This window comes from Anomalospiza imberbis, chromosome 3, assembly GCF_031753505.1.
Source record: "Anomalospiza imberbis isolate Cuckoo-Finch-1a 21T00152 chromosome 3, ASM3175350v1, whole genome shotgun sequence".
In the NCBI taxonomy this organism is placed as follows: Eukaryota; Metazoa; Chordata; class Aves; order Passeriformes; family Viduidae; genus Anomalospiza; species Anomalospiza imberbis.
This window is the reverse complement of record NC_089683.1, coordinates 79,153,817-79,177,035: the sequence shown is the minus strand read 5'-3', so window position 1 is coordinate 79,177,035 and position 23,219 is coordinate 79,153,817. Positions and strand designations below refer to the sequence as shown.

Sequence of the window (23,219 nt, the reverse complement as noted above, 5' to 3'; positions counted from 1 at the left end):
CAACTCCAAAGGAGTATTTTTTTTCAACTAGCAGTGTTTAGAATCACTAGGTTATTGTTATTTAGTTGATCTGCAAACTCAGAAATTCAATTGGAAACTCTGTATTAGAGGCACAAGGAACAAATCTGGAAGGTACAATCACACTGACCTGAGATGAAACACAAGTTACTCCAAACTTTCACTAGGGGAAGAAAGGGCTTTTTATTCTGGATAAACCAAAAAAAGGGCCTGGTGGAAACTCAAGTGTGAATCAGAATTACAGAGTTAAGACACTAACCTCCATGGTGCTAGTAAACATCAGCAGATCATCTGCAGTTGGCTTTTAGATGTATCTAACTGTCCCCCTGAATGTAGGCATATATGCAGGTAATGTCAAAGAAGGATCACAAAATTTACTCTTCCCAAAAACATTCATAAAGATACAAAACTCAGAAAGAAGCACAAGAAGCATTTCTATTCAGTAGCCAAAATTATGTCAGTCTGAACAGTGATGCTCATGACCTTCAGGGTAAGGTGATTTTCTGTACCTTGATTATCATTAAATATATTGAGAGCTGGAGCAATTTCTGTAGCTTTCCACAAACGTATAGTGCCGTCTGCTGAACAGGACAGCAAACGCTGGTGAGCTCCACTGTAAACCAGACCCCACACTGCATCAGTATGGCCTACAAAAGCACCTCTTAGAACAGAAGGATCTGTGAATGAAGCACAACAAAACACATTTCCAAACAAAATCTGAATTAAGTCAATAGCTGTACCTTAGCCTGTGTTTAGGCACCAACCTCTGGAAGATAACTGATAAAAAAACCCAAGATTAATCATGTCATATCAATATAGAAGCCTTAATAATTCTGGCATTAAGATGCTTGAATTTCAGCAGCATATGTGACATTCAATTACCCAGTTTACAACTAAGAGAACAAAACAATGCTTCAGCAGAAGGGACAGTACTGACTTTGGCAAAACACATTTCACTGTTAAAATTCACTCTCAAACAGCTATTAATGCTACAGCAGTCCCTTTTATGCAGAAGTTAGCTTTGAGACAAACTGCATCTGAAGCTACCACAAGTGCAAAATAAATCATAAAATCCAGAAACAAAGTTGGCATCCACTCAGCTCTAGTAAATTTTACCAAACTGGTCCTTTTTAGCTGTTTCTACCCAACATTAAGAGCTTTGGTCTCAGACTATAAAACATTTTAATCTCAACTCCACAGAAATTTGTCAAAGAAAAGAACTCTAAAATACACATTTCCTGTACTTGCCAAATTATCAGGTTTAGGCCTGTACTTCTAAAACCTGTTCTTTAGACTAGCTGTTTCTAAAAACTATGATGAGATCAAGGCCTTTTTAAAGAAAATGACATTTTATCTTGCCATCAAGCAGCATAACCATTAAAACAAAAGGTTACTTTAACTAATTGAAGATAACATTCAACTTTCTTTCTTAAACTTTCACAGAAACATTATCTACAAATTATACTATTTTAGTGACATAACATTACTGTCATTAAACTTATCATTTCACAGCTGCATGTGACAGCAACATACCGTAAGAGTCATAGGGGTCAATGTTTGGGTTGGTTGTGTTCCAGCCATGGATGAGGCCATCTGTTCCCCCACTGTAGCACTGTTCACCATTACTGCTCATCACCACACAGAGCACTGGTCCACTGGAAGAAAGCCCCAAAGAAACACTATTAACGTTTTCATTACATGCAATGCAGTGTCAATCTTAAGAATTTCCATGTCAGATACAATTCACTCGCTGCATGGATTGCAACAAAAGTTCTTCATCACGAAATTATACGCTACAAGACTTCCCACAGAAATACCCTCCACAATATCTGGTAACACAACTGCAATCAGGACAATTAATCATTATGCCCATGAAATGTGAAAAACATCACAGTTTAAACTCTAGGTTTTTTTATTTCACATTATTTCTTTCTCAATTTCAGAAGATTTAAGGCTCTTTAATGAAATCATCTCAGTAGATTTAAATTCACTGCATTCATTCTTCTTCAGTTTCATTCCACATATGCAAGTATGTGGCAAAAAGGCTGCAGTGATGAACAGAACACCTAATCAAATGTGAACTGTATCATTTGTAGATTTTTCATTTCAAAGTTGTGGTGTATCTGACTTCAGACATAAATAACTATGCAGAAAGGAGAAGAACACATGCTGATATTCTAAACAATATAGGAACTAAAAGCGTCACATGAAATCGGTAGCTGATAAGATGGAAATTACTTTTTTTAAAATTCTGTTTCTGTTTAAAAATCTTATCCTTCTCAAAGTACAACAGTATTTCTCAGGAAATACTTACTTATGTGCTCGGAAGGTATATATTGGCTCTACATCAAGAGAAGCACTCCTAAACAAAGTATGAAAAAAATATTAACACGTATACCATCTTATACTATGCTTTACAAAAATTTGCCAGAATCACCATATTCTTAAAATCCCTGCTGCATCTTTTGCAATGTTTCTCCCACAGCTTCCTCTCCCAACATGTTTTTTTTCACAGGTCTAAGAACTATTTGCAGTCCTTCAAAACGTGAAAGGATTGGTTGTTTGGATTTTTGTTTAAAGACCTTCAAGGTAGTTCACAGACCCATCAAACAAGTAGGTAGGTACATCAGTGGAGCAGAATGAGTGGAGAGACATCAGCATCACATGGAACGTATCATTAATTGTTCCTATTGGAGCAAAGGAGTTTTGGACTCAAATTTTTCTATCAACACTGAAGTGCTTCAAAATTTGCTGCTCTGGACTTTATCAAACCAAGGGAGGACTCTTTTCTATGCCCACTTCTCCTCAAAGGTGTGATACACTCCCTTAACCACATCAGCCCCAATACGAATTTCCTCTGATTTCTGCAAATTCCCAGCAATTTGCAAGAGACAGTTAACAAAGGAACCTGGCAAAACCTCAGGGTTTCAAGCTGCACACATGTAAATGCATGTATGTGTATACATACATATGCATATATATATATATATATATATGCATCCTATACATTTATATATACATGCAAGCACACTAACAGGCCACATCCAAATATTTTCACTAGTAAATTAATTTGTCGTGTTATCTACGAGGAAAATATAAAAAAGTGAATGGTTTTCATCTTCACAAACAAAACACATTCACAAACACACATGAATTTTTTCTGGCATTCTTTAGGCATCTCTAACCTTCTCTGAGAGCTTCTTTTCCTACTCTAAAATTCAGGGAACACTTTCCATTAACTGCAAGGGCCATTCAGTGAAGTAGTATGTAGGTGATTTTGGTCCTTCATAAATTAAAATTGTTTTTGAAGAAAATAAAGAAAAAAAAAATCTTACTTTTTTGCTGGGGCTGTTTTTTGTAAATTCCACATTTTTAATGTATGGTCCTCTGAAGCTGTTATTAAGACTGGTTCAACTGGATGAAAAGCGAGACCTCTTATTCCATCAAAGTGACTTCTTAACGTAAACTTGGGGTTCCAAGTCTTTCTCAATGCATCCTTATTGTTGGCTATCTAATAAAAAAAATGCCAAACTTTTAATTAAGCTGGAAGGCAAAACAAAAGGAAGAAACCAAAAATTTAGTTTGGCATTTTCAGAAAATGTCAAATTACCTCACCCACTTTTCACAATAACCTGCTCTCAAACAACAGTCCACTTAACACTAACCAGACACTTCAAAATGAGAACCAAGATAGGCATATTCCATACAAGTAATGTCATGTCCACAGTAATAAATTCTATGCAAATCTGAAATACTCTCATGCCTGTAAAATTACACACTTTAAAAGCACTGATACTTCAATGAACTCAGTTAAGTATTTAAAATTTGATCTATGGCTCATTCACTTACAAAGTTGGGCTTGACTCAGCAAGGTGCAGTCCCTGAATATCCAGAATACTACTGACAAGGTACCTCTAAAGCAAAGTTCTGAGAGAAACAGAGAAGTCTCTAGAAGCGCAGAAAGGAACACAACCTAACTTACCCAGCTAAGGAAACACAAGCTCTGTAATAATGCGTGACAAGTGAAGTTTGCCAGAATAGGAAAAAAAAAGGCAAAAAGGACTTGGCTACACACTAAGAATCTAATTGGCAGGCAGTAAGGTATCGTGTATACAGACACAATTATTTGGCAATAAATGCATTTTAGAAGATCAATAAAGAAAGCCTTTTAATAGAGTAAGTTATTTCAATATTGCTTCTCTGAACAAACATTGACACAAAATGCTAAACAGACTTTTTCACTGTCAGTCAACAATATCATGAGTTAAATTTACCTTTCCATAACCACTGCTGATGGTGGTTATGGAAAACCAAGAAAGCAAACAATTGTAAAGATGTTTATCATGTTGAAATCTACAGAGAATTCAAAATAATTTGCATATTTAACTGCAAAGATGAGAGAACTGTTTTGAGCCACTTCAATAAACATTTTATCCTGGGGACTGAGGGCAAAAGAGGAGGTTTAAGAACATAAGTGATTTTTCTTAAGCTTTGTTACATCTGGATTTAACAATAAAAATATACATAAATTAAAAGGTTCTTCAGATTTTAAACAAGTAGAAAGGAGCCACAAGAAACAGCAGGTTTAGTTTTATCATATTTCTTAGTAATGACATATTGCCTTGCTCAGGGAGACAAGTCAGTTTGTTTGCCAGTTTACTGAGCCAAGTTGGCTCTGTGAAGGAACAGACAAATGCTCGAGCTGGTACAAAGATGGGGCAGGACTGCACAGTTAACAGCTCTGGCAGGTTTTTTGAGGACTGGCCAAGAAAGTCTCAGCAGAAAAGGTACAAGATGTACAGATATCTGGAGAGGAATTTGGTTGCCTCAACATAGGCACCTAATGCCAATTAGGTGATGGAGGGAACCTGCCTGCCTTCCAGATGCCATACCAGCAGCACAGGTTCTGTGCCACATCATCAAAAGCCACAAGACACCTCAGATGGCCTAACAGTGAATTCCAGTCCTGTCAGGATAAAATTCTCCATTTGCCTGCCTTTCATTCAAAAATGTCTTTCCAAAAGGAGTCCAAGATGGGCAGTTCATAAACTGGAAAGTAGATGGAAGGCAGTCCGAGCCAGCAGACCAGCAGCAGAGGTGGAAACAGATTCTGACACATCACCCACCTGGCTGCCCCACATCACTCTACCCACCAGTCTCACAAGCTCTGAGGCTGGTTACTCACACAGCACACAACCTCCTTCTGTCTCTCCCCACCAAAGCACAAGAGTGAGGTAACTCGAGGCCTGAAAAGCAGTTTGGGGGGATGCCAACCCCAAAATTAGCACCTGATCTGCATTTGCCACTTATAATAATATTTGTGCCTATACAAAATTGAAAATTAATTGAAAACAAATTGAAAACTAAAGACAGCAATGACATGCAATTACAGGTACTTCTCTCGTTCAAAGCTGTAAGAAATCAAACAAGGGCCTACTGCAAAGTCCAAAACCTCCAAATCAGTACTTAACATTAAATGCGATGATCTTGTAGTTCAGTTACTCTTATCTAAAATCTATTATAATTTTATGAAGATGATTCATCTATCCAGAAGACTACAGGAAAAAAGAAGAGCCAACCAAAGTGAACATTTGTCAAGAATGTGTAAAGGAAGGGAAAAGAAAAGGCAAACTTAAGTGTATTGGCTAGCAATCTGGAAAATTTTTATCTTGTTAGATAGTCTAAAAACCAATCTGCAAAAGAAAAATATTTTCTTTTAAGTAATAAATTAATACTCTTCATTACCAAGTGAAAACCATTCTTCAATTTACAATCAAAGCAATATGTAATAAACTGAACCATGAAATGAGGTAGCCTAATGCTGCCATTTTTTAGAAGAAAAGAATCCAGTAAAAATGTCAGAGAGATGAAAGGGACTGAAAATGGGAAAAGTGTCTGCCAGTCTTGAAAGCAAAGTAAAAACTGATTCACATGATCTTTCAACTTAATTCTCCATATGGTTCAAAACTGACACTAAAAAATAACATACTAAACTTTCACTAATCATACCCGATTCACATTTGGCAGCCAGATGTATGAAATAGTCCAAAATAAAGACATTATCTGTAAGCTAAATTTACAAGGAAACTTGAAATGGGAACACCAGCCTTTCATTTTGCTTCAATAAAATGCACAGAAACCAGAGCAAATAGTTCTGTAAATGTTTTCTTTTAATTGTCAGCACTAGAAAAAGTTAAGAGTTGAGGTAACCATAACTATGAATTCCTGATCACAGGATTTCATACAGGCATTGGACAAATGAACAAAGAGAAGTTAGTATTCTCTACCATGCAGGAAAGGATTGGAGTGGATAAAGGAATGCTACTCCATAAATGAAAGCTGTTAGTTCAGGATACAGAGACATGAACAAACACAGCATTTATATGGACACTTGCACAATGAAGTCAAGCAATGAAAGCATCTTGTACAGATGGTTTAGGTTTGTCATGTTCTCTGAATTTAAAATCCAGCGTTGGATTTTTAGGAGTACCCGTAACAGAAATTTATTTGTACATTACCGTAACCATTTCTGAAGACATAGTTAGGGACAATTAGTGAAAACATTAAGAATTGAGCCCAAATTAAGAGAAAATACTAAGATACTCAATTTTAGCAGAATTGCTCTGCATTCATTGCAATATTGATGATTCGTAACATATCACACGTTCAGAAACTTACTATAGTGGCAGGGAACATCTCTGCAGTGGCACTCTCAAAAAGTGCCTAAGCTTTTATCAACTATGTATTCATTGCTTTACAAGTACATACAGGGGTAGAACTTCAAAGTAAGGATCTGCATCTTATGTCCAAAGTCTCTGAGTTAATTTGTGATGGTAAAATCCCAGATAATCATTATTTAAGAATCACATTTACTGAAGGATAGTATTCTTCCCCAACAGAGAATTAAAAATTATCTGTGAAATCCCTCAACCTTAACACAGCTGGGATGCAATATCCAGATTAATCTGAAGCTGACAGATCACACAAGAGCAAATGATTAAATTAATACCTGAAGTAACTTTTCCCAAGAAACCAGAAATACAGGAAAAAAATGCATACAACTGAAAAGATGCAATTTTAAGGAAGATTTTTTTTCATAAACTGTGCAAGTAAAATAAGGCTACACACATAGCCACAGAAGTGCTGTCCACAAAACCCTCCTAAGAGTTCTGGTTTCCCATTTGAAATGCATCTACTGCCCATACCAAGTAATGTAAACCACAGCTCTGCCTCAGCCAAGTCTTAACTATCTCCCAGGAGAGGGATTCCACTGTTTCTCTGAGCAAGCTGTTTCAGTATCACCCACTACATAACTTTCTCTCCCAGTGTCTTACTTGAACCTCCCAAGCTGTAATTTGCTGTTATTTTCTCCTGCTTTAACAGCTGGCACTATGGAGAAGCTTGGCTCTGTCATCCTTACAAGCACTCTTGTAATACCTGCAGGCTGCTATTCAAGCACTCCTCACCCTCCTAACAGCTGAGCAAGACTAGCTCTCTTAACATCTACTCATCAGTCAGAAGCTACTAGACTCTCTTCAATTTCTCTACAACTCTTTTGAAGTGAAGTGGCCCAAAACTGCACATAGCCCGTGTAAAAGGTCATAAACATCTCTCAGTCTGCTGGCCATGACACTCCTAATTTTGCTCAGTCACTGGGGCTGCACGTACCCAGATGTACCACTATCACTAATTTACTTTCAACTACTTGCACGACATGGCAAATGAGAGGAGAGAGGCTTGCAGAGAGCTTGAATGCTGCTGTGTATGGGAAGGACAGCTTTGCCAAGTAAAAATTTTTGACATCCTCTGGCAGCATAATTTTAACTGGAGAATGTTTTCTGCTGAGTCTACACACAAGTAACTTGCATCTGCCCTCAACAAGACAGAAGGACGTTGAGTTACCATTAATAACCACTTACATCGTAAGTCAGCGAATCTGCCTCGTTTGCTACAGTAAGGCCTGCCAGTTCTCCAAGACCCAGTTCATTTTCAAGGGCTTCATCTGTTCCCATAATGAAAGATTTCCCTGAGGACGGAGGGAATGTTAAAGCTTCCACTGCAAGAAAACAAAACAAACAAAAAAAATCCTGAAACATAGGTTTATACTCCACTGTACAATAAAAGCACCTTTTCCACTTTCAGAATGCTACATATCTGTCAAGTAGCCGAGGGCAAAAAGATCCACAGAGATGCATAATAAAACAGCTATTCTAAAGATAATCACTGTACTTACCAATAAACAGCACCCTCTGAACACACCTACACTTGAGGTGCGTGCGACTCCAGACAGTAAACAGAGCCAGTCATGGGCAGGAAGAGTGTGCTATCATTCATCCATATATAATGCACAAGTAACACAGAAAACACCTTCCCCAACTCAACTACAAAATATGCAAATAGATGCTGAAGAAGCAACAAAAATGTAGATAAAACAGCTGGTGGGAGCAGCCCAAATATTTGAAGCATTACTCCTTGATTAGGTCTCTTAGTTATTACCTTTCATTACAAACATCTTTTACCTTCTCCACCCCAAAGTCTACACTACTGTTCTCTTTTCCTGTCTTTTGAACTCACAGTGCAATTATTTCACTCAACACACAATACATACAGGACATTAAATTTGAGAACTTGCTAGAATAAAAAAATGTGTGCCCAAAATATGGTGTCTCAGCTTTATAGAGAAATACACAGCTAACAGTAATACTGAATTCAGACTGGCAACAATCAGCTGTGTTTTTTTGCGAGAATCCATTTGAGTCTCTGAATTAAAAAACACGTTACTGAAAGGACATGAAAATAGAGCTCTACTAATACAGCTCTCAGTACATGTGAGAAAAGTTGGAAAGGGAACATTCAACAAAAAATTCTTCCACTTCACAAAGCGTTGCTAAGTTACCCCCTTCTTTCATGCAGAAAGCCACTGAGCATGAAGGAAGCAGAACTACTGAGATCTTTGGTAGCTATTCCACACACCAGGGCTTTTTATGCGTCTTAATTATAACTTGGACAACCTACTTTTTCATCCTCACTGAAAGACTGCTAAGTGGAACTCATGTTTTGCACATTTTTCAAAACACATATTTACCATTTTAATAGAGTACATGATATCACAGAGTCATAGAATGGTTTGGGTTGGAAAGGACCTTACAAATCATCGTGTTCCAGTCCCCTGCCATGGGCAGGGACACCTTCCACTCAATGGCATTGTTTAAAGCACCATCCAACTTGGCACTGAACACAGGGACAAAGCATCCACAGTTTCTCTGGACAACTTGTTCAGTGTCTCACTACCCTCACAGGAAAGAATTTCTTCCTAATATCCAATCTACACCTGCCCTCTTTTCAGTCTGAAACCATTCTCCCTGGTGATGACACTGTATGACCACATAAGAAGTCCCTCGCCAGCTCTCTTGCAGGCTCCCTTTTAGGTACTGTAAGGCTGCCATATTTGACAAATTAATGTAGCTTCATATACCATATGTTATTATGCTCTATAGTATAGCAATTCAAATATTGAATCAAATAGATGACTCAGCATTTTCCACACATAATAGAAGTGCTTCATTACAAAGATGCATGCCTGGCTCTCTGTACTTGGACTAGCCCCTGTGAGAATTTTTCCTAATTTTTGGAACACATTATGGAAATTAATACACTGGCAAGCTGCAAGTTCTTCCGTATGATTCACTACACAATCATGCTTCACTAAACATATTTTTGAAAGCTACAGTAAGGCATCTCTGTTTACCTGCAGAGCCTCTATCTTTGCACTTGGGAAAAAAGGACATGCTTGTGTGTGTGTACATATACATACATACATTAAAAATTATGTCAGTGGGAAAAAAAATGATGCTGTTATGTCCTCAGAGTTTATAGTCCACACTTGTCTGCCAAGCTTGAGCACAAACAAAAGCAAGAGATTTAGGATGGTCATATTACAAAGCCACTAAGTGCAAAATTATTTTTTTCCATCATGCTCAAAGGTATTCAGTCAAGACGTGAACTTAGGTAGGTGTCTTGACCTTACTAATAGTGACCATAATGGAGGAATGGGAATGTCATTTATCACACCTGGAACTTGCAATACTGAATCAGAAATTTGTAAAGTGCTTGGAAAGTCAGAAAATATAATCCTTAAGAAGTAACTATAAACATCCACTCTACAAAGGGGTATGCACTTTTTTAATATTTACCTTCATCCGTCCTGTTTATCTCATGTTCAATGAGCCTTGAACTACTGGGCCTAGAAGAAGGTGCAACAGATGGCTGTAATGAAGGGAGATCATCAACATCTCTCAAGTTTGCAAGCATATCTTGCAGCTTTGACCTGTTGGGCCCTAACCAGAAAAAAACAAAAAATTAAAGGGTTTAGGCATAGTTCACAATGACACTCCTTATATCAGATATGCTACAGCAGCACATGCAACAATGGCTCCTACCTTGCAGTATGACATTACCACAGAAAAACTAATGAGCACTTATTTCAGCAGTAACTAATCATCCAGCATGAAATGAATTTCGAGAAGAAAGTGATAGAAGCAGCTGAGAATTGTGAACGCACAATTTTCCCCATATGTATGGACTCATAGTGCTACTTGTACGGGATACTGAAGAATGCCGCCAACTGAGTCACACTTTAGATTATTAGAATATTTACTTTGCTAAAACAATAGCTGACATCCATGAATATTTTAGAATTTGTGCATCACGTACTTTGTGCAGCATATTCTTATGACAACATTATAATTTAAATTTATTTTTGCAGTAGTGTAGTATCGTGAACTATATAATCCAAAAAGTTATATTAAAATAAAAATGGAACTGGATTCACTGGCCTACTTCCTGAAGCTACATATGGTGAAGACCCATGCCCTTCTTGACACTTACCTGTGCTTTGCTCCATCATTTTCCCACATCCCTGTTTTGACTGTTTTATATAGGATTGAGGCTGAAACATATCTTCGGTAGTTTTTCCTGTTGTAAGTTTAATTAAGAATGGGAAAATGTCTTACCCATAGTCCATTATGTTTTTTCCTAGACCAGTAAATAATACAGCTATTTTTAAGCAGCTTTAACACAGTAGTGTACTCTAATATATGTATTCTCTTATAAAACCATTTTATGATTCTATTCTCTTATTACTTCATAGGAATGTTTACTACAGCCTTGCAAAATCATGAGTTTACTAATGCAGTTGCAAACACTACTTTGTCCACCCTAACCATAATGACTGATAATAAACTAAATTGTATTTAACTTGTCTGTCGCCAAAATATTACTCAATCCAGAAAAACACTAAGAAGGATTTTGCAAGATTGTTTTACTATAATATCTGCTTTATAAAAACAGTATTTTACTTAGTAGCAGTTCAGTGGCTAAGCACCATATATGATGAAATTAAAGTCATAGAAACAAACTTTGTAAAATTTAATGTTTAGTCCCTTTTTTCTCCAGCCAGCATCCCTCACATTCTTCTTCACTATGTGCAATATTATGAATAACTGAAAACAGGCTCTGATTCTTCCTGATTTTTCTGCATTGATGCCCCTCCAATGATGGTTTGTCCATGGAAAGATGCTTAATTTCACTACTACAGTAAACCACTTTGTCTCCCAAGATCAAACCAATAAAATCAATCCAAAAGGTACTGAGCAGCAGTTATCTTCATGAAGGAGCACTGGATGTCCGAGTGCTGCCTTTACATTGTGACTCTTTATCATAATGATATAAAACATATTCCAGTAATGTCTAAACCTATATTAACAATTAAGTTTTATCATCAAAAATAAAAAGACAACAGCTGTTCAAGAACAGAATTTCAACACTTGGATTAAATAATTTCTGCTAAACTAACCCCACAGCTATTTACTCTGAACTACATAACATGTCTGTATATTTTTAAAATAACAGACAAATGACAAAAACCACTTTCACTGTAATCATATATTGGCATGCCCTGCCTATCTTAACCATACAGAAATTTAGAATCAATTTTGTTAAACATGAACATTTTAATTAGCCAGCTCAGCTTCTTCTCAGACTTGCAGTTAACTTCCAGTAAATTAAATGATTCCAGAGATGACAAAATATCAGTCGAAAAATTTAAAGCGTGGTAATTATTTGCCTTTTTTTTTGTTTGTTTTTAATTTGGAAAAAAAGAGAGATTTAGTTTCTGTATTTCATCATAATTTCAGCCACATAACCAACTGCTGAGCAGCAGCCAATGAGAATATCAATAAAAAAAGTAATAAAACAAGTCAGCCTCAATGCGAGGGTCTGACATATTTACACCATTATGCATATCTCTTTGGAAGTGAGAATTTCCTTGGTATTCATAAGCATCTTACCACAAAGGAAGAAACATCCCTGAAATTTCTGACCAGGCTACATGCAATATTATTAATATACATCTTTCACACATGAATTCTCAATATGGCTAGGTATATGAAACACAGCCATGGATACAGTGTTTCATTTTAAACTCTCCATCTGAGTTAAAAAAAATTATGGCTTACCTAACAAAACCCATTGATTTTACAAAACATATCTGTATTTCAAGAAATGTAACAAAAAAAATACAGGGCTAGAAACTGTATTTCAGATACTGTTCAGTTTTGGTTTTTTTTTTCAATAACAAAAACCAACTTTTTTGAAGGCTAGTCCCAGAGGTATGAAAGTCAATAAATAAATCCTGTGATTTACAAATAAACTGATGGTAATAGTTGCTTCCTATTTCGAGCCCTGCATAACAATTATGATGACAGCATGACTTTCATGTTGTGAATGTCAAATATAAACAGGGGTAGAAATTAACCTGTTTTCTCCCACTGTTATCTAAAAGGATACTCAAGAGAGTTACCAGTTTGGTTTCTTTCTTTGTTTATTTATATACCAGACTTTAACTCTTCCTGTGAAACCGGCATGTTTCCAGCTAAGAAAGGATTCTGAAGTCTTCTGTATTAAAGTGTGAAGTATTAAAACAATGCCTTTTACAATTTAAATATCTGAATAACGAAAGTACAAAAAATGCTCAAAGCAAGAATTTTTAACTAACCCAACACTTGGTTGGAAGAAGTTATATCTAATCCAACTATTTACTGGGTAAATTGATCATCTGTCATTAATTTCAACCCCTGAGAACTGGTGAACAGGAAAGCAGTCAGGAGCAGCAAAGTAAAAGAGTAAGTAATTTTAGGAAAACATTGAAAGAGAGATAGAATTAAGGGTGTGAAAGATGTGAGATTTATGATTTTAAGGTGCAATGTTTTCCACTTACTCTTCACCCCCTTTTTCCCCTTGCGCTCCTTTTTGTATTGTTCCTTGAGTTTGGTTATAACTCCCTGGTCGACATTCCAGGCTTCAGGCATGAGACACTGGTCTTCCTTTTCTAAACAAAGTGAAACAAATGAAACATCCTTTTTCAATAATGTCACCAAGTGATCTCCACTGAAGGAGGCAACAGCTGCTGTCAACGTTTGTCTTTTATTTTAAACAGACAGAAATAGCACCAAGCTTGTGAAAGCTGTAAAACTGCTACTCACATTCCACTTCTGTTTGCTCAGAATGTTCTTATTAAAAAACTGAGATGAAATTTCACATGTTCACATGTTTAATTCCCATAACCAAGCACATAGCTGTCCATAAATGTAAGCGACATTTACTTTACAATAAATCAGGACACATTTTTCACTTTTTCTTTCCTCCAGGGGAAGAATTATTATATCTCGAAGAAACAGCTATGTTACTTGTCAACATAATTTTACAACTCAGATGTTGTGTTACTGCATTTCAAATTCTCTTTTTATTGTCTTTGTGCTATGTTGTCATTTACACAAAGCAGTAGCTTTGGAACACAATATTCATGTCATCATGGTTTGAATAAACCCTTAGAGCATTAAAGCCATGACACTTAACAAAAAGTTGAAGGCCTGAGGTAGTAATCTTTGGGAAAAAAAGGCCAAAACATTTCAGCATACCTAATGAAAAAAAAATCCCCACATTTTGGTTTGGATTTGTTTTTTTTTCCTAAACATCTCCCTCAAATTGCTTCCTCTGTGACATGATACAGAATAGAAGTATCCTTCCGGTTCTACAGTGTTTGGAGATTTTGAACAAAACATGTTATATGAGTTCAAATCCCCCAAGCAATTTTTCCATATATGGAGGCTGTCCTGAGGCAGCTTAGAAAATTAATTCACGAGAGGAGGGGAGGTATACAGCTCTTCCTCATGTATATTTCCATTACAGCTCCACAATCTTTGAAATGCATTATCTTTTTGCTTTGTTTTTCTCATTAAAATCTTAACCTTATTATTTAAAGATTAATTCCTTTCAGACCAAGTTTGCTTTCTACATCGATAAGCTATTCTAGATCTTTCAAAATACAAACAATAATAAACTTATCCTTGGACTAAGCTGCAGAACTTAAATGTCTGTAGAGGAAGCACAACATTATTAAACACAGTCTGAAGGAGTCACTATGACTGGACAGAAGATAAAAACCACAAATGGGTTATTAATGTGACTGACTTGTCAAAAATGAATAATGCTGAAAAAGACCTAGGGATCCTCTATCAACATCAAATTCAACAAGATTCAGCAACATATTATTGCAGCAAAAGCAACCAACAATATCCTGGGCTGTATTAACAAGAATGTAACCAAGAGGGTGAGGGAAGTCATTGCCCCCCTGTGCTGGGCACTTGTGAGACCACAATTTTGAGTACTGTATCCAATACAATATTTTTAATGCCGAGAAACCTTTTAGGTAGAGTCCTAAGTACCTATTATTGGCGTAGTGAAGCAAGTCTAAGGGAACCACTATGTCTGTTCAGGCAGCTGGAGCAGATGAGCTTCAAGGAGGGGCTGAGGCTACTGTGAGAGTTCAGTGATGCCAAAAAAGGCATCTTAGTGTGGCTTCTAACTACCTGATGTACAGATGTTGAGAAAACAGAGCCTGACTCTGTTCAGACTTGCATCACAGAGGGAGAAGATACTTTTTAAGGTGTTCTCTCACTCCTTTGAACCTTTTAGTCATGATCCTATACTCATGGAGTGTCAGATTAACTTGTGACAAAGTTTAGCAGTTTAAGTCTTTTAAGAAAAGCTAAGAAAATAAGCATTAAGAAGCTGAAGAAAGACTCTAAAATAGATTGTCTATAGGCTAAGTCATGCCCTCTTAATGCATATACCTCAATTACCACTAATGAGCAAGAATTGTATAAAGAATTCAAAAAAGATTATGAGAAAAACATACTTCAGAGAAACAAGTATCTAGTCTTTCTGGAATTAGGTTAAAAGTTTTAATCATGCTTTTCCTCCCTGGCTAGACAAGACTTTTTTTCCCTCCTACAGAAAAAAAAAAAAGAATTTAAAGATATTTTTATTAGGTTGCTTCCAGGAAAACACCCAATATGTTAATTTTCTACAGAATGTCCCAGCTTCCCACATGTCCCACAGATACTATTCAACTTCAGAGGTGGATCCTGAACTATGTCTTAATAGCTTAAAAATTACCAGAAAACATCTGAGGAGCTTTCAAGCCAAATGGGTTCAACAGATTACTGTAACTGAACAATAATATTTGGAATCCAAAACGAGGAAAGAATTTCCTGTTTGCTGCTGTCCCTCACTACAACAACATCACTCTACTGTACTACATTTAACAGTTTCACTTAAGCTGACCAAAGCGATTTATAATGGCAGTTCCTTGAAGAAGCTTAGTCTTATATAGTAACTATAAAAGATACAGGTTGTGAAAGAAGTAATTGAAAAACATGAACACCTCCAACTCAAAAAAAAAAACATTTTAGATTTCTAGAAATGAAACTCCAACTTTTAATAACAATTTATTTTAAATGTTAGACTTCTGCTCACTTTTACTCAGCTGTCATCAATGAAAGCAAAAATAAACCAGAAGTGTAAATTTGAGGACAAAAAGCTCTTGTTGGCATACTGACTTTTTGGTGAAACAAGCAATAGCTGCACCAGCCCTGTATAAACTGATAACATTTTAGTATTAAAGAGCAGTATCCAATTTTTTTTAAGAGCAGTATTTCTAGATTTGTTTGGTGAATAGAATACTGACTGCTGTACCTAATAATATTACAACATCCTCTTAAGCAGAGACTACACCACACTGAAAAATAACTTTGTCCAATATATATATTAATTAATTAATTATATAATTAATTATAATTATAATTATAATTAATTAAAATATAATAATGTCCAACCAGGAGATGGACATGGCTTCATTGAAATACAGCATCTTGGAGACACTCACATGAGAGCCATAGATACCATGGCTTATCAGTCTGTCACAGTTGTATCTCCATTATAAAGCTCAATTATTTCCCATCATCTTCAATAGCTCCGTGTCTACCTATCCTTAAGACTTTCCAGAGCAGCTTAAGTAGGAAACAACTTCCCATCAAGATATTTAACCAGCTCTCTTCTTTCTCCCCTTCTCCATACTGAGGGTTTAGGCAGAATAATTATGTCAAGGTAAAGTGGAGATGGCGGCAATCTGGGTTGCAGGACATGAACCTCAAAGGACAGAGAGCAGTTTGTGAAATGTCTCTCTAGGACTAGTGGACTTAAAGATATATTATTCTGCTAAATTATAAAAGAAAGTCTGAGCAGCTGAAGAGTTCATATTAGCTAAATTACTAATCCACAGCAAGAGTACAACTAATTTGGATTTTATGACCCACATTGCCCTCTGCATCAAAGTGGGAGAAAGCAAAGATGACAAATAAACTTTCATATCATAATACTAAAATACAGCTTTATCAGAGCCCTTCATGCGCATGGGTCACTAGAAAAATATATTGAAATACAACTCATAAATTTTAAATTCTATCTGCCTTAGAATTAAAGAAAAGGAAAAACAACCTGAGGCAGAAACTTTGAAGAATCTTTACACTGAAGCAGTTAACAGGAAAAATGAGAATATTATATCAAGAAGACTTCAGTCTGCCAATTATTTACTGATAATAAAATAGAAATAGTAGAAATAATCAAAAGATGCTGTGATCCTGACAGAGATCTCATTCCGTGAACTGATCAGTCACAATATATTAGCATTTTTTTTTCTCCTGTTATGATCCATCAGATTTTCTTACCCCAGTCTGTTCCATCTCCTGAACTTCTCGATTCCCCATCACCATCATCTGAGGTAACTAAAAAGTCAAACTCTTTCAAAGCTTCTTCTGTATCTCTGTCTTCACTGCTGTCAGATAGCACTCTTTTCCTTACAATCTGAGGGGTCAGAAAGGACAGGGAAAAAATGCTGAATTAAGTTACAAACACATCTTTAACCCAAGCAGTACTGTCTTGTCCTCTACGCAAAGTCCAAACAAGAAGTTGAAGAGGAAGCAGAAAAGTACACATGAATAAGCAAATCTGGAATAGTACGCAGACTTCTTCAAACTTCTAAGTGAAAATGAAACTTGTGTGTAACTCTTTCTTTCTGTGACCATCAGTAATCATCACGTGGAAAATGAACCTACACTAATCTACACCACTACTATATTTTTCTTTAATACTATTGAATCATGATTTCAAAGGCTTAAGATTTTAGCTGAGGGTTAGAACCAATTCATACTGCAGTTAGATACACCAACAATAGGTTAATGATTATTAGAAGCTTAAGCTACAGCTAATTGTAATATTATGAGCTCATTTGAAGAAAGTGGAGCAAGTGAACCATTATAGGAACACACTGAAAACAAAAGAATAATGCCCAGCACCTGGGCTCCATCACGAAGCAGGGAGCCTTGGATCATGCAAGAGGGTCACAGAGACCTGACGAAGACTTTCCTGACTTCATCCCTAGGACCACTGACCCAGTTCGAGACCACCAACCCAATTCAAGAGAAGAACTGTGCACGCGTGAAAGACTAATAACCTCATTTTAATACAAAGTGGGGATGGGAGGTGCTGGAATTGTGCATATGTATTATTTTGGGAAATAAATAGAAGGCGAAAAAGCTTGTGTGGTGCAGCTATTTGACCAGTTGGTAAGCTGATGCGATGATACATGAAAACTGTACCACAATTTTTACTTCCACAGAAACAGAAAATTTACATCAATCACAATGTTTTGACTTGGACCCTTGCTAAGGGTCAGTCTGTAAAGACTCCCAATACATAGCCCAACATCCCACAGCTCATGAGGATGACTGACTGTATTTCCTCTAAATACAGTGAACCAATTTCTAAACCTGAAGCAATTCTAAAGTTCAAGCTTCATTTCTTCAGCAGGTTTAGTGAACATACTGAATTACACAAGACTTAATGGAAGAGTCTCAGACATTAGTTCACAGTCTATGAATGACAGGAAAGATCTGAAAAGATCCCCTTTAAAAATGCCATAAAACTAATTATTTTTTTAATGTTAATTCTTAAAACTGACCATAAAAACAATTACATCCATCATGTCTTATCTTCTTCAATTTTTAGGAAACACAATTCACTGAATAAATGTTAATTTTAAAGAAGAGTACTGATTGCGGGTATCTATGTGATCATATGAACAAATCATATAGCAAAGTATAGATCACGAGTGAGGTTAAGGCATTTGACTGAACAAACAAATACATTTCTTAACTACATTAGAGTTCTTCCAGTCACACCTCTTCCTTCCACAAGCTATAAATATAAGTGTATTTCAGTTCTGTAGTCTAACACAATTTTTTACAAGTAATTTTAAGTATCACTAATTTTTTAAAAAATATTTAAGAATAATTATTGACATGCAATGTTATGAACAATACTTTCAAACTAAGCTGAGAACTGTAAAAAGGACATTGATACCTTAAAAATTGTGTTCCAGCATATATCAAAAATATTAGTCAGTATGGAATAGTAAAGAGACAATTTTAGAAAAATTTAATCTAACTTAGAGCAATAAAGATGGCAAAGCATAATTTGTATGCAAAAACTTAAAAATGCATATTGAATTCCTCTTATGCACACATGCTTGGACAGAACATCATAAAGATGCATTAATGACTTGCATGTGTACATACACAGTCATATACTTTGCTTATAGGCACCTCATTAATCTCACTTTTTCTGTTCTTCGTAACTTTTTCAATTATTTTTTCCACTCACTGTTGCAGTATCAATGATTGTTTTCTCTCTTCCTTCAATATCTTCTTCATCTTCCTCATCACTAAAGTCTGCAGCTGCATTTTCAAGAAACTTGAAGGTCTCTAGCAGAGAGGCAGAGTCAGTCAATTCAGGTTTCCTAAACAACAACAACAATCACCATCATGAGAGAAAAGAAATCACAATGAAATCTCTTTTGCAATTACTAAGCTGTTCTGTATTATTATGTCCAACAACATATAAGACTAAAATAAGCCTACAAGTATAAATGGACTGTTAACAGCTGAAATTCTTGTGGCTAAAGAACTAAACAATAGACATGAAGTGTATTATTAGAACCAACATTTATTCTTAGTATGGCTGCCATTACTATGACAGAGACTTCAATTTTTTATTGAAAAAGCATTTTAAAGCAACATCCATCTGACACCTGCCCAAAGTAACATCAATACTGCTATGCCATTACTGAAAGCCTCAGCAACAAGGCACATGAGCCACAGCTACCAAGCTGGGCTCCCACATGGACATCAGGGTACAGGAAAACTTTGCTACTGCTAGCTGATGTTCCTTATCTTGCTGGGAAACACCAAACTCTAGATAATTCATTAGCTTTTAAGACATGATAAATATGCCACTACAAAAGAATATAATGGGAAAATATCATTGATGACTAAATAATATTTGAATTTACATTAAACAAATAAGGAAATGGATGAAGGCTGGGTAAAATGAGGACTGCACTGGCAGAAATTTAAGCAGTACCTCACAACAGGAAGCATAAGGGTTGTTATATTAACAACTGAAGAGGAAGAAGCCAAGAAACAGGACTGTAACAATTATTAAAACTCTAACAAAAGTACAAATAAACAGTCCTAAAATTATCAACAGGATGTGTGTTTTCTATGCAGAAGATGCACTTCTCCATCAACCCCTGAAAGATACAGTGAACAAAACATATTAATTTTGAATTGTTATAATTACTTCCAGTAAAACCTGGTACATTCTTTATATGGCTTTGAAGCAGTGAAGGCAAGCTTTACTGTTTTCTTACCTGTAATCAGAAGTCAGTTTTTCATAGTTCATCACTAAATGCACGCCATCTTGATTCTCACAACCACTGAAACAGCAGAAGTCTCCCCCTCTCTCTTTTCAGAATTGTAGCTCTAAATTGTCTTACGCAGTCACCCTTACTACCAGCAAGTGCCTTGCTTCTGCTAACCTTTTCAAAAGGTTCAATCAGCTAACACACCTATACAGTAAGGCCTTGTAAACCCCCTGCAGTGTGAACACCTGATCATCTATCCATCACCCATTTACTCCAGTGCTTCATAACCCTTTCCAAAGGTCTAATACAGGAAGCATCCAAAGGCAAAAGCTTTGATGTGTAATAAGGTATAAGCAGCAGCACATTTCCTTCTTTGCAAAGTTTCTGCTCAAGCAGTTCTATGCTTACATGACAACAATCAGCAGATGTGGCTTCTTCATAGCCCCATTGTATCTGCATTTCATTAAAACAATTTGCTACTCAATTTTTTTTCATTTACTCACCTTTATCACCCAAAAATACCAAGGAGATTTCACTTGCCATTAGAAATTCTGCATATACAGCAGCCTCATAATATATATAATATACCTCAATGTACATTATGTTTTCACGGTCACTGTTTTTTCCAAGAATATTCCTTCTGCTTTTCCAGATCTTAACTTAGATCTAAGAACAATCTTAAGCACGTTTCAAATCTGCCCTGCTTCTGGCAGTATTGTGATCGTCGTTTCTATGACAAACCTGAAAACACTCTATAATATTTTTATTTTTCCTTAAGTAATCACTACTTTGGCAGTTTATAACACCTTGTGAATCTGTAGTAATAATGTACATTTTCACAGAAATCCTATGGTATGGCTGCCTTGCTGTTTCCAGAAGAAAAATCTTGATAAGACAACATTTGTAATGTGCTTCATTTGACTAACTTCTTGACTTCAGCAAATTCTGAGAGTCTCTGTCTACTTTTATTTGAATAAATCATCCAACCACAACTATTACTTTTTTTTTTTCTCTGTATTTTGCCACATAAAAATCTGCCATGTAAAAACACTTTGGCTGATGATCTATAATAGCAATTATCAGACATACTCCAATAAACAGCAATATATGAACTAATATCAAACACAGAATACAAATTTTTAATTAAGAGAACTTACTATTAAGAAACAGAGATCCTTCTATAGGTCCAAGTATTTGCAGTAAATCATGCCAGACCTGTACTCATTTGCTCTTAAACCTGGGTCTCTCACAGTGAAGTTCAAAGTGACTACCAAAAGAGGTTATATATATTTTTTTTTTTTTTTTTTAATTAATTGCTCTGATTTCAACTATCCTATTACTTATTATACATATTAGTGGGCAGGATATATATACATAATAATATGTCTGCACGTACATGGGGAGCAGGGGTAAATGGGCATTTCAAACACTGGGAAACATGGTAGCTTATTTATCAGGTATTTCAAAACTCCTGTACAGTACAAAAATGTACAGTCAGCATAGTGCCACAGAAGACTACTTGTGCTAAGAGACAACTTCCAAGAAAGAATTCTTAAAAACCAAAAAAGAAAACAAAAGAGACAAAGTATTTCAACTATACAAGGGCTCTACAAGAAGATAGTGTCAAGCTGACAGACAGGCTGATTTCCTATACTGTACCCCAAAACAAACTTCAGCAGTCAAATCAAAGGTGATTTAATAATTTGAGCTATTTGCTATTCTCTAGCAGCATATGAACATAATGCATTTTGGATAATGCTGTTAGCATGAATACTTCGGAAGAATATAAAACAGATTGAAGAAAAATGTCTGGCCTTAGCTAATTTATGCTATGTACTTTGATGGATATTTCAAGCTTGCTTGTTTCATTAATTTTCCATCTGGTTAGTTTTCTTCTCTTAGGGGGTCATTCACAAAGCAACATAAAAAATCAGAAGGGTCAAAAATATAGTCGGAGTTAGGGTAGTAAAATAAATAACTTTAAATTCCATTTTAGAAAAAGAAACACAATTTGACATTTCCAGGGCTTTTGTAGCTTCGAGTATTTTTTTTTTTAAATCAATGGGTGAAAACAATAGAAACAAGCTCCAAAAGTGGGGACTGATATAAACTATGGTATTACAAGCACAAATGAGGCAAGACGACAGCAAGGTTCAGGGCCTGTTGCAAATAAAGAGAGACCAAAAACCCTAAAAAAGGTCTCAACAAGGACAATTCCTCTTTTCTGGACTGTCCTGTATCACAACATATTTAAAGGGAGAACATAATTTTCAAAGTGCAAGAACTTTGGTGCAGCTTTTTCCTTCCTCCCCAGCCATACTGTCTAAAGAAAACCAGCTAGGGAAGAATAAACCAGAACCCCCAGACAGCAGAAGCTACCGAACGTGCCAAAGCAGAAAGCACGGAGCAGCCAGACTGTGGCAGGGCCTCCTCTCAGCTGCTTGTTCTGCATCTCTTTCCCACTGCTCCTTCCTCAGCTGGACTCTGCAACAGCACGCGTGCATGCTTTTCTCTCCAGCACCTAACTTTGTCTTCTTTCCTTGAAGGTCTCGTCCCAGGTGACTCAGCACTTCCTAAGCAACCAACCCAACAAAAATCATTTAAACAGTATCATATCTTCTATCACGTACTGTTAACTCTGTCCATTACATCCTCCTTTCCAGTAGCCTTATCCAAGTAGACAGGAAATTCTTTGGGGCAGAGATACTACCCTGCTATTCCTGCCTACCCACAATTAGGTACAACAGGACTAACTGCTTCTCATGAGCATAACAATAAGAAGGTAACTGTAGCTAGACTAATGCTGCTGGGTTTTCCATCTTACCACAACAGATGGGCAGAGCACAGATTTTGTGAATATTACTCTTGAAACAGGGAACTTCTGATTCCCAAAGGTAAGAAATTTTTTTCTGTTTAAAACACAAAATTCTTGCTACAAATGGGATAGTAACTCAAGTACATATGTCCCTTTCACAGCTGTGATGGCTGTGAAAATCTGATCCCAGTTTGTATTTTACAGGCTGTTCAAATATTCAGATTT

General features: G+C 36.2%; 1 protein-coding gene across 5 annotated transcripts in view; it reads right to left on the bottom strand.

Annotated features, from left to right (window-relative positions):
• STRN (striatin) overlaps positions 1-23,219 on the bottom strand; it is a 69,123-nt gene that overhangs the window by 13,055 nt on the left and 32,849 nt on the right. For 2 of the 5 annotated variants that reach the window (XM_068185325.1, XM_068185324.1), the window contains exons 6-15: positions 19,138-19,273; positions 17,145-17,280; positions 13,295-13,405; positions 10,906-10,992; positions 10,212-10,355; positions 7,938-8,074; positions 3,354-3,529; positions 2,333-2,380; positions 1,552-1,673; positions 528-695 (exon numbers count right to left, since the gene is read on the bottom strand). In XM_068185325.1, the coding sequence (XP_068041426.1) occupies positions 528-695; positions 1,552-1,673; positions 2,333-2,380; positions 3,354-3,529; positions 7,938-8,074; positions 10,212-10,355; positions 10,906-10,992; positions 13,295-13,405; positions 17,145-17,280; positions 19,138-19,273 (1,265 nt within the window). The remainder of the gene's footprint in view (positions 1-527; positions 696-1,551; positions 1,674-2,332; positions 2,381-3,353; positions 3,530-7,937; positions 8,075-10,211; positions 10,356-10,905; positions 10,993-13,294; positions 13,406-17,144; positions 17,281-19,137; positions 19,274-23,219) is intronic. The other 3 variants (XM_068185328.1, XM_068185327.1, XM_068185329.1) reach the window with 3 other exon arrangements.